This window comes from Scylla paramamosain, unplaced genomic scaffold, assembly GCF_035594125.1.
Source record: "Scylla paramamosain isolate STU-SP2022 unplaced genomic scaffold, ASM3559412v1 Contig111, whole genome shotgun sequence".
Lineage (NCBI taxonomy): Eukaryota > Metazoa > Arthropoda > Malacostraca > Decapoda > Portunidae > Scylla > Scylla paramamosain.
In genome coordinates this window covers 32379-44947 of record NW_026973776.1, presented here as the reverse complement: position 1 = coordinate 44947, position 12569 = coordinate 32379, and the positions used below count along the sequence as shown (strand labels likewise).

Sequence of the window (12569 nt, the reverse complement as noted above, 5' to 3'; positions counted from 1 at the left end):
TTCTTCTAAATTGCAAAATCTTTTTTTTTTTAATGCCTTCCCTTTCCTGTAGATGATTATGAGGAGAACATACATTGTTTTCAGTGTTGTGAATTGTTGCATACCGCAGTGGAAGGGCAGCAGGGTGTTGCGTCATGGCCTTCCCACTTCCCAGTCTTCTTATCTTGACTGGTGCGAGGTCGTCACGGTGGCCTGTGCTTTTACTGACGGCATGGCGTATTTCTTCACTCATTACATGGTCTAGGTAATAAATATTCAGGATTTATGTTTTATTACACCGGTGCGAACAAGACAAAAATTTTACGTTTCACAGTTTTGATAAAGAATAATTCGAGTAGGTGGGAAATATTAAGGAATTTTCTATTACATCAATGAAAATAAATAGAAAAATCGTTAAGTACATTTTTTTTCTTAGGAATAACATATTTTAGTCTATTTCATTTCAATATATTTTAATCTTCCTTTCTGACATTACCTATTCTTTTTTCCTTTCCAGAAAATAATCCCTCGAAATTCTTTTTACTCCTTAGGGGTTTAACTGAACGATTCCAAATAATTTCTTTATATATATTTTTTTTTTCATGTGTGTGTGTGTGTGTGTGTGTGTGTGTGTGTGTGTGTGTGTGTGTGTGTAGCTAAGTAAGTAAAGTTTATTGCTTTATAATATTAATACAAGAATTACTGTAACATTTGCATTTTGTAGCAAAGTGTGTTGAGCCGCAGCTCGTGCAGACTTGCTTGAGTTGAGCCATTGTCACACAGAGAGCAATCACGCTTTGATGTGAATGATCGTTTTCAAAGATATACATAATCACACACAAAAAGATATAAATTAACGTTAATTACATGCATACACATACATACACATTGTTACCATCAGGCGGGTGAAAGAAGATGTTGTTGTGCACGCGAGTTTGTCATTGAGGAAGGAAAGGACCTGGCGGTGAGGGCGAGGATCAGGACGAGGCCTAAGTCAGCGAATGTCTTGTCCGGTCGGTGTTGAGATAATGTTGATGTAAGGAGATGAAGGATGCTTGCTGCGACATGAGGCTGAGATGAGGCCGGCCTTAACGCCGTCGCTAATGGATGACGATGGACAGGGCAGGAACCCAGGCACTAGCTGAGGACGATAGGCACACTTTGCTGAGGACACTCGTGCAGGGAGGACGTGTGTCGGTGCAGAGACAGAAGTAGATACACCTACCTAGAGCACCTGTCAGAAAGGGCGTGCGCGTTACTTAACGATTACCCAAGACCCAAACACGTTTTGACCGAATTCAAGCGGATCCCACCGGATTCAATCGGAATCAATAAATGATTCGTATCATCGTGTAGGTCTGAATCAACCTTTGCCGCCTGCTGGCGGTAATACACACACACACACACACGTATACATATACACACACATACACACATACATATACTTACATATACACTTAAGCATACATACATACATATACACATACATATACATACACGTACATATACACACATACACACATACGTACATATACATGAGTAATATAACAGGAACATTTGTGGGAAATAATAATAATTTCAACAAAATAATAATAGCATAATGACTTACAGAATTATACTTCTATTTAGATATAACACATTAGTAATAGTAATTAGTGACATTATCTACAGCAATAAATGAAGAAAAAGATTGAATTACAATTGATATTATATATTTTATAAAGAAAATAAATGTTTTTTTTACTTTTTTTTTTAATATCTAACAACAACAACAACAACAACAACAACAACAACAACAACAACAACAACAACAACAACAACAACAACAACAACAACAACAACAACAACAACAACAACAACAACAACAACAACAACAACAACAACAACAACAACAACAACAACAACAACAACAACAACAACAACAACAACAACAACAACAACAACAACAACAACAACAACAACAACAACAACAACAACAACAACAACAACAACAACAACAACAACAACAACAACAACAACAACAACAACAACAACAACTACTACTACTACTACTACTACTACTACTACTACTACTACTACTACTACTACTACTACTACTACTACTACTACTACTACTACTACTACTACTACTACTACTCACATATGTATAGGTCTTAGCGTTGAGCATACTGTTTGATGCGGTCTCCCTGAAGATTCTTGGCTCATTTCTCAACAACCTGAAGGCTTTCCTGGTGGCAGATTGTGCTGCATTACAATCAACACATCATTAACAATAGCATCATCAATATTTTCATTTATTTTCAACTTCTTTTATATCACCAGATCTGTCACGTCACTAATTACTTTTTGTAATGTCATTATTCTATCAAGTACTTTCCAGCTCTCCTACATTTCCTCAATAGTTTAATATTTTCCAAGTGTCCTTTACTTTCTCTATTTATTTATCCATCTGTTTATTCCTGTCCTTGTATTTCCTCCATCCATGCTCCAACCCTCTGATTCTTCCCATGTCCTCTTCCTCTTCCTCACACACTCCATCACTCCATCCTCTATCTGTTTCCACCTTGAATGTTCTAATTTTCTTTCTCTCATCTTGTCTCCTTCACATACTCCATCCTTCATTTATTTCCATCCCTGCATGTTTAAGTCTTCTTATTCCCTTCCTATCCTCTCCCTCACGCACTCCATCACTCCATCCTTCATTTGTTTCCATCCTTACTTGTTCAAATTCTCTCATTCACCTCTTATCCCTTCCGTCACAGACTCCATCACTCCATCCTTGCCTGCTCTTATTCTCTTATTCTCTTCCCATCCTTTCCCTAACAAGTTCCAACACCCTTACACTTCAGTAGAGGTCAAATTCTCCAACCCATAGCTTTCAACACCCAGCCTGCACATTCTAAACATTGTCACACATCCCTCCTGCCTCCCAAACACTGTCACACATCCCTCCTGCCTCCCAAACACTGTCACACATCCCTCCTGCCTCCCAAACACTGTCACACATCCCTCCTACCTCCCACAGAAGTGTTTCATATCCCCTACTACAGTGCCCAGCATTCCTGGAAGTCCTATCTTCCGGCTCCCACAGAAGGGTTTCACATCCCCTACTACAGTGCCCAGCATTCCTGGAAGTCCTATCTTGTCTTCGAATGTTCTGTAGTGCATGGTCTGGATCCCACCGAGGTACACGTGGCATTTCTGCTCCGTCATGTCCAGCAGCTGCTCTCGAACCTGTGTAGGAAGAGGTGGTGGTGGTGTACTTTTCCCTGTGATGGACGTGGAGCTGGTGTTTCCAAGAGTGGTTTTCTTTGCAGTGTTGTCAGTGAAAGGGAATAAAGTTGAAGGTTAGGTTTACTTGAGTGTCTGATATCCTAAGACTTTTAGTAATAGCAGGTGGTGATGGTAGGAGTAGTGCTGCAATAATAATCCGTCTATCTATATGCCAGGCTGCCAGTCCCACAGGTGCTGGTCCAGACAAAGCACCACACACTTATATACATATCATTAAGTAGTAGTAGAAGTAGTAGTAGTAGTAGTAGTAGTACTAGTAGTAGTAGTAGTAATAGTGGTTGTGGTAGTAGTGATGTTGGTAGTGGTGGTGGTGGTGGTAGTAGTAGTAGTAGTAGTAGTAGTAGTAATAGTAGTAGTAGTAGTAGTAGTAGTAGTAGTAGAAGTAATAGTAATTAAAGTTATAACACCCAACTCTTCATCTCTTTCATCATCTAATTCTGTACACCATAAAAAAATTAACCAGAGAAAATGCAGTTTGAATTGTGTGGTCTCTCTCTCTCTCTCTCTCTCTCTCTCTCTCTCTCTCTCTCTCTCTCTCTCTCTCTCTCTCTCTCTCTCTCTCTCTCTCTCTCACACACACCTGTGCAGGGTCAGCAATATCAATGACAGGCGATGTCATCCCATCCAGGTAGAGCACACCAGTGACAGGAGTTGTGTCTTGTATTTCAATGTGCTGCACCTCCCACCTCTGTATGACGTCCAGGGTCACTCGCTGCCTTTCGCTGATGGCCCGAAGGGTCCTTCTCCTGGTGAACTTTGTATGGAAGTCCTTCATAGCAAGAGTAAAGTCTGTTGTAGCTGTAAGAGAGAGAGAGATGTGTTGGCTTAAAATGTAACAAATAATGCTTCTCTTTATATGGATAAATTATTTTGTAGCTATGTTGACTTTGTAAGGATTTATTTATTTTTTTTTCTAGCTGTAAGAAAGATGCTATTGACTTGAAAAAAATAAAGAATAACATAATTCTGGTGTAGCTGAAAGATGCAACTGACTTCAAAGGCACAGAATGTTTCTCTCTGCGAATAACAACAACAACAACAAAAACAACAACAACAACAATAATAATAATAATAATAATAATAATAATAATAATAATAATAATAATAATAATAATAATGAAAATAATAACAATAATAATAATAATAATAATAATAATAATAATAATAATAATAATAATAATAATAGTAATAATAATAATAATAACAATAATAATAATAACAATAATAATAATAATAATAACAATAATAATAATAATAATAATAATAATAATAATAATAATAATAATAATAATAACAGTAACAATAACAACCTCTGGTCTGGAACTGTATCTCTAAATAAGCAGGCGTTCCCTTCTTCAATTCAAATTCTTGCGACTGCACAACTTCAAACTGTAGAATCAGTATTTTAACTTTCCTGACTCTGATGATGAAAGTTATATGATTGAGGTTGCAGTTAAGTAAGTTGAGAAGCTGAACAGATAAATACTAGTACACCACCTGTCTGTCTGTCCGTCTTTCTGTCAGTCAATCAGTTGATGGGGGACTGGTGGAGAGAGCAATCTGTGTTTGTCCGGCTTTCCATCACTCAGTCAGTCAGTCAGTAAGTCTGCTGATGGAGGACTGGTTGAGAGACCAATCTGTGTCTGTCTGTCTTTCAATCAGTCAGTCAGTCTGTTGATGGAGGACTGGTGGAGAGAGTAATCTGTGTCTGTCTGTCCGTCTTTCAATCAGTCAGTCAGTCTGTTGATGGAGGACTGGTGGAGAGAGTAATCTGTGTCTGTCGGTCCGTCTTTCAATCAGTCAGTCAGTCTGTTGATGGAGGACTGGTGGAGAGAGCAATCTGTGTCTGTCTGTCTACGTGATGCTTCCCTCCGCTGTTTCATTACGTAGACAAAATACATGAACAGGAAATATTAGTTTTAATTATTAATGGACTAGTGTGGTGCTGGTGGTGGTGGTGGCGACGGCATCAGTAGTATTCAGGTGTCATATCTGTAACGTAATAGGGAATGAAGGTAATGCGTATGCGATGGCAGCTTGAAGGTAACAATGGGGAGTTTTCACAACGAGTGGTTGTCAGCAGGTGGCAGCACAGACACACACTCTTCTCTCACATACAAGCAATATCAGATATACCTACACTGTTATTCTGTTTACATGAAGATGCAATGGGCTTATATAATATATTTTTCTACGTAATCCCTTCTAAGTAGTAACACAAGTAAACTCAAACTCTTTTCATTTACCTAAGTTGATTTTCTAGTGAATCGGCATTTAGATCTATTTGGTCATCTTAAGATTTCCAAATGAATACACTCTTGATTGGAAACGTCTTAATCTAGACGACAGTAAACATAAAGGCAACATGTCTGTGACAGTCAAAAGTCCAAAGTACATAGATCTCCTTCCTAGTTTATGGAAGCGGCAATTTTAATAAAAAGAACTGGCACCTCGAGTGTCCTGGCGATAGTAATGGTGTATCTCTAACCAAAACAAACACCTGACTCGGCCGCGCTGGTTGAACTTAAGAAACACGTTGTTGGACAAGAAGCTGAATGTTGGTGCGGTGCCCATCTCCACTACGCCCTAAGCAATGGATTACGACAGCTGGACACTACAGCAGCAGCAGGATCGCCTGAGAGATGTTTGTTTTGCTTCTCAATTACTTTGCCTTGTCGCTCGCTTCGTGAGAGGGATGCTAAAATACCCACAAAAAAAAGAAAAAAAAAAAAAACTAGAGCCATATATCACGATGTTAGTGAGTAGGTTGTGTCATGCTATATAGTACAGTGTGATTGTTTATTTATTTATTTTTTTCATCGTCCAAATCAATAGCTTTTATACTAATAATATGCTTTATTTAAGATAATGCTAGCAGTTTACTCGATAATCTCAAAAAAAAAAAATATTTGACCACATTCTGTCAATATTAACCATACCGGACATTGAAAAGTCGATACATCATTTCAATAGTATCATGATGATCAATGTTCTATGCATCTTTACGCACCTGGGATTTACTACAACAATATTCTAGCTCTCTTTCCTACAGTTAGATGAGCACCAACGACATCTAGCGGTTGAGTTCCAAAAACTCCCCATTGCATTAGTGAATACAATAGGTAGAGTTTTCAGTGCAGTGTTGAATGAGAGACTGTGTAAATGGATTGAGACAGCTGGAGTGCTGGTGAAGAACAGAATGGTTTTCGTGTGGAAAGGAGAGCTGAGGACATTATATTTGTGGTGAATGAAGTGATTGAGTAGAAAAAGAAGAATGGGGATGAATTGTACCTAGGTTTTCAGGATATAGAGAAAGCTTATGATAGAGTGAACAGAGAAATGCTAGAGTCTTAGAAAAGATTGGATTGAGTGCAAAGATAGTTAACATAGTGTAAAATATGTATGTGGACACAAGAGCTAGATACAGACTAGGAGACAGAAACAGACTGGGTGAAGACTGAGAGAGGAGTTAGGCAGGGCTGTATATTGTCACCAACCCTTTTTTATCTTGTATACAGAGGAGCTAGCAGCCAGGATGAGAAGAATGAATGTAGGGGTAAGTGTGGGGAATGATAAAGTATGTGTGCTTCTTTATGCAGATGACGTAGTTGTTACGAGTGAAACGGCAGATGAGCTTCAAAGTTTGTTGGATGTAGTGGATGGCTATGGTAAAGACTTTGGAGTAAGGTTTAGCAGTGAGAAAAGCAAAGTGATGATTGTGAATAGGTCAGAGGATGAAAGTAATGTGGTATGGAGACTTGGAGAGAATAAGTTGAGACAGGTACAAGAATACAAGTACTTAGGGATGTGAATGAGTCCTAGTGGGTGTGCAAAGGCAAAAAATGAAAAGATAAGTATGGTAAACCAGTGGGTAGGTCGATTGGGAAGCGTGGCAAGGATGAGAGCAAGTAAGTATGATGTGTTGAGAGAAGTGTGGAAGAGTGTGGCTGTGCCATGTATAATGTATGCTATGGATATGATTGCATGGAATGAAAGTGAAATTGAGAAGTTAGAAGTGGACCAGAATAGAGTAGCAAGGATAGCACTGAGTGCACCGAGGTGCACAGCAGTTGAAGCCTTGAGAGGTGACATGGGATGGAGCACCTTTAGAAAAAGACTCACAAAAGCCACACTTAGGTACAAGATTAGGCTTGAGAGAATGGATGATACAAGAATAGCAAGGAAGGTGTACCTGTGGAATGAAAGTGGAAGCAAATGAAGAAGAGGTGCATGAAAATGACAGACAGGAATGGATTGCAAGTTGTGTGGGCGATAAGAATGGCTGGGAGGAATCAAAATGAGCGTGAATGGGTGGTAACAATAGGAGGCAGAGTGGGAGCCGAATGGGATGTGAGAAAATGGAAGAATGAGATAGACAAAGAAGTGAAATGTGTGGGACTGAATGAATGGAAAAATTAAATGGAAAGAAAGAAGACCCTGGAATGGTACAAGGAGAAAGAGGCTCCGAGGTATGAAAAGTGGTATGATGGAAGCCTGGGCGGTGATCTCTTCCGAGCGAGGGCACAGTGTATGGATGTGAATGCAAGGAGTTACAGGTGGTCTGAGTCCCGCAGCAAAGTGTGCCAGATGTGTGACATGGGAGAGGATGAGACGGTGGAACATGTGGTGCTGGAGTGTGTGCAGTATGCCAGAGACAGGAATGAGATGATGCAAGTGATACTGACTGAGTTAGGGCATGATAGGAATGAAAGAGTGGAGAAGACAGGAAATGAATGAATGGTGTTGTTGCTGTGACTGTGTAGAGAGGCGAATGAAAGGATGATTGAGGCGGTGAAAGAGTTTCTGGAGAGAATGTGGCGTGCCAGATGTAGGAACAATTAGGATAGAAGATGCTGTTCGTTTCTCTTTTTTTTTTTTTTTTCCTCTACAGGAGTTGCCGATCCAAAGGGTGATCCTGAGCCAGGCTGTACCATCAAGATCAAGACGGTGACTGGGAGAGGTGTGGGTGTCTGATAGTGACGAAAGAATGTCCTTGAAAGCACATGATAGTGATAGTATATTCAAGGCCATAATCTTTACCTTCTATCCTTCGCTGCCTAATTTCCCACAATCCCTCACGACTTTTGAGAGAGAGAGAGAGAGAGAGAGAGAGAGAGAGAGAGAGAGAGAGAGAGAGAGAGAGAGAGAGAGAGAGAGAGAGAATGCATGTTTCGCCTCCCACAAATGTAAACAAACGGTAACAGTGTATTTCCCCCCATTTCTCCCACTATTTCCTCCCCCATCACCTCAACACAGGGAGGGGAACCATTAGGCAACCATTAAAAAGCAGCAGGAACGCGTGACGGTTGAATTTAATGGAGATATGGGTAAAAGAATTAGACTCTGCACTTACACTTAGAATCTGACTGTTGTGGCGTCGACCTCAAAATGTCGAGATGAGTTTATTTGTATTTATTATTAATTTTGCTTTCTAGTGAGATTTTATGTTGTATTTTGTTGATATTAATTCTGCTGTGTCCCCTCTAGCCTCTTGTATCCCGCGTCACCAGGTCCTTCTTATCCAGGATTTCAAAGGGGGCAACTTCAGGGCCGTTTGCTCCCGGACTGTAGGATATTTATGCAATAAGGTGTGCAATATCTGTATTTATTTATTTACTCATATTTTTGTAATGTATACTCTATTTTTATATTTTTTATGCTTTACCCTAAAGTCTTTGCCCAAGGGGTGGGTGGCAAGGTCCGTCCTCCTCCTTTGTTGTATTTCATTATTAATACAACAATAAATGTATCAGTCAATCAATCAATCAATCCAGGGCCGTCAGAGATCTGCTAATTACTTACTGGCAAGACTGAAGATTACAACTTGTTTTGCTGGTCATCCTCTCAACTTAACTGGTCTTACCTAATGAATACAACAATAATTATATAAAAAAAAAAATAATAATATTAATAATATGCAATAATCTAGCAATACAGTTACTATAGCTCATTATTGAAATTCTTTGAGTTTTGAAACAAGATAGAAATTATGTTGTATAAGGTATGTGCATAAAAGAAAAGAGAAAAAAAACTGAATTGATCTTTGACTTTTATTTATTTATTTATTTATTTTATTTATTTATTTATTTATTTTTATTTTTTTTTTCAGTGCACCACATACATATTCCTTCATGAAGTTTTTCATATGAATATGAAAAGGTTTGGGCGACTCATGCGTTCAGATGCCACCATTGACTGGGTCTTCGGCTTCACACGGATTCCTTATGTTCATTTATTAAAGCTTCCAATAAAAGACCGTTATTGTTAGCACTTATAATATGAAGAGAGAGAGAGAGAGAGAGAGAGAGAGAGAGAGAGAGAGAGAGAGAGAGAGACTGACCAATGTCCCCTCCTCCTCCTCCCAGCTGTGTGTGTGTGTGTGTGTGTGTGTGTGTGTGTGTGTGTGTGTGTGTGTGTGTGTGTGTGATGAAATGGAGGCAGGATCATAAAATTAAGATGAATTAATGCAATAATATCTTTTATTTAAAATAATAATAATAATAATAATAACAAGAAGAAGAAGAAGAATTATAATAACAGTAATAACAATAATGTTACAAACGCATACAATTTAAGTAAGAGCCGTGAAGCAGAGCACAGGAGCAAGCAGTGACCTTGAAAAATCCGGAGTGACCTTGACAAGTAACCTGTTTACAAATACTATTTCTGATTAAAGCCCCATTCATATCCTTCCACAAAATGCTATAGTGGACATCCTCAAGGAAGAATAAGAGAAAGAGATAAGAAGAGAAAAGAAGGAGGAGGAGGAGGGGAGGAGGAATTGAGGAGGAAGAAATCAAAGTAATATCACTTTATTTACAAAAAACACAAGATTATACATCCTCCTCCTCTTCCTCCTCCTCCTCTTCCTTCATAGATGAGGTGGAGGTGGAGGTGTTTGTTACAGAATAGGTTCCCCTACTTTAATAAACCACAGAAAACGGATTTCACCTTGTCAACCAGCACCTGTCGCCTTGTCTCCGTTTTCTCTCTTTTTCTTTTCTTTTTTTTTTCTTTTTATATGTAGGAAAGACACTGGCCAAAGGCAACAAAAATCCAATAAAAAAATCTAATAAAAAAATGGCCACTGAGATGCCAGTCCCATAAAAGGGTCAAAGCAATAGTCAAAAATTGATGAATAACTGTCTTGTAACCTCCCTCTTGAAGGAATTCAAGTCATAGGAAGGTGGAAATACAGAAGCAGGCAGGGAGTTCCAGAGTTTACTAGAGAAAGGGATGAATGATTGAGAGTACTGGTTAACTCTTGCGTTAGAGAGGTGGACAGAATAAGGGTGAGAGAAAGAAGAAAGTCTTGTGCAGAGAGGCCGCGGAAGGAGGGGAGGCATGCAGTTAGCAAGATCAGAAGAGCAGTTAGCATGAAAATAGCGGTAGAAGACAGCTAGATATGCAACATTGCGGCGGTGAGAGAGAGGCTGAAGACAGTCAGTTAGAGGAGAGGAGTCGATGAGACGAAAAGCTTTTGATTCCACCCTGTCTAGAAGAGCAGTATGAGTGGAACCCCCCAGACATGTGAAGCACACTCCATACATGGACGGATAAGGCCCTTGTACAGAATTAGCAGCTGGGGGATGAGAAAAACTGGCGGAGACGTCTCAGAACACCTAACTTCATAGAAGCTGTTTTAGCTAGAGATGAGATGTGAAGTTTCCAGTTCAGATTATAAGTAAAGGACAGACCAAGGATGTTCAGTGTAGAAGAGGGGGACAGTTGAGTGTCATTGAAGAAGAGGGGATAGTTGTCTGGAAGGTTGTGTCGAGTTGACAGATGGAGGAATTGAGTTTTTGAGGCATTGAACAATACCAAGTTTGCTCTGCCCCAATCAGAAATTTTAGAAAAATCAGAAGTCAGGCGTTCTGTGGCTTCCCTGCATGATATATTTACCTCCTGAAGGGTTGGACGTTTATGAACGTGGAAAAGTGCAGAGTGGTATCATCAGCGTAGGAGTGGATAGGACAAGAAGTTTGGTTTAGAATATCATTAATGAATAATAAGAAGAGAGTGGATGACAGGACAGAACCCTGAGGAACACCACTGTTAATAGATTTAGGAGAAGAACAGTGACCGTCTACCACAGCAGCAATAGAACGTTCAGAAAGGAAACTTGAAATGAAGTTACAGAGAGAAGGATAGAAACCGTAGCAGGGTAGTTTGGAAATGAAAGCTTTGTGCCAGACTCTATCAAAAGCTTTTGATATGTCCAAGGCAACAGTAAAAGTTTCACCAAAATCTCTAAAAGAGGATGACCAAGACTCAGTAAGGAAAGCCAGAAGATCACCAGTAGAGCGGCCTTGACGGAACCCATACTGGCGATCAGATAGAAGGTTGTGAAGTGATAGATGTTTAAGAATCTTCCTGTTGAGGATAGATTAAAAAACTTTAGATAGGCAGGAAATTAAAGCAATAGGACGGTAGTTTGAGAGATGAGAACGGTCACCCTTTTTAGGAACAGGTTGAATGTAGGCAAACTTCCAGCAAGAAGGAAAGGTAGATGATGACAAACAGAGCTGAAAGAGTTTCACTAGGCAAGGTGCAAGCATGGAGGCACTGTTTCGGAGAACAATAGGAGGGACCCCATCAGGTCCATAAGCCTTCCGAGGGTTTAGGCCAGCGAGGGCATGGAAAACATCATTGCGAAGAATTTTAATAGGTGGCATGAAGTAGTCAGAGGGTGGAAGAGAGGGAGGAACAAGCCCAGAATCGTCCAAGGTAGTGTTTTTAGCAAAGGTTTGAGCGAAGAGTTCAGCTTTAGAAATAGATGTGATAGCAGTGGTGCCATCTGGTTAAAATAGAGGAGGGAAAGAAGAAGCAAAGTTATTGGAAATATTTTTTGGCTAGATGCCAGAAATCACGAGGGGAGTTAGATCTTGAAAGGTTTTGACATTTTCTGTTAATGAAGGAGTTTTTGGCTAGTTGGAGAACAGATCTGGCATGGTTCCGGGCAGAAATATAAACTGCATGAGATTCTGGTGATGGAAAGCTTAAGTACCTTTTGTGGGCCACCTCTCTATCATGTATAGCACGAGAACAAGCTGTGTTAAACCAAGGTTTAGAAGGTTTAGGACGAGAAAAAGAGTGAGGAATGTACGCCTCCATGCCAGACACTATCACCTCTGTTATACACTCAGCACACAAAGACGGGTCTCTGACACGGAAGCAGTAGTCATTCCAAGGAAAATCAGCAAAATACCTCCTCAGGTCCCCCCAACTAGCAGAGGCAAAACGCCAGAGGCACCTTTGCTTAGGGGGATCCTGAGGAGGGATTGGAGTGATAGGAC

General features: G+C 39.8%; 1 protein-coding gene across 2 annotated transcripts; it reads right to left on the bottom strand.

The window, feature by feature from the left end:
* Positions 1–592: 592 nt before the first annotated feature.
* LOC135099212 (uncharacterized) lies at positions 593–4070 on the bottom strand. Of its 2 annotated transcripts, none has more exons than XM_064001653.1 (4): positions 3854–4070; positions 2996–3213; positions 2120–2207; positions 593–1120 (listed from the first exon to the last, which is right to left on the bottom strand). In XM_064001653.1, the coding sequence occupies exons 1-4, from the start codon at positions 4046–4048 to the stop codon at positions 974–976; spliced, it is 648 nt and encodes a 215-aa protein (XP_063857723.1). In that variant the 5' UTR covers positions 4049–4070; the 3' UTR covers positions 593–973. The 2 variants fall into 2 exon arrangements, with proteins under 2 accessions (XP_063857723.1, XP_063857724.1); XM_064001654.1 differs by having other exon boundaries at positions 979–1213.
* Positions 4071–12569: the final 8499 nt, after the last annotated feature.

Bases quoted from the DNA above. Each gene is read 5' to 3' on its own strand.
- LOC135099212 (XM_064001653.1), bottom strand. From the start codon at position 4,048: ATGAAGGACTTCCATACAAAGTTCACCAGGAGAAGGACCCTTCGGGCC. The intron at 3,214-3,853 runs GTGTGTGTGAGA...CTTCCTACACAG, and splicing joins ATATTGCTGACCCTGCACAG to GTTCGAGAGCAGCTGCTGGA. The intron at 1,121-2,119 runs GTGAGTAGTAGT...TATCGTCCTCAG, and splicing joins ACGCTAAGACCTATACATAT to CTAGTGCCTGGGTTCCTGCC.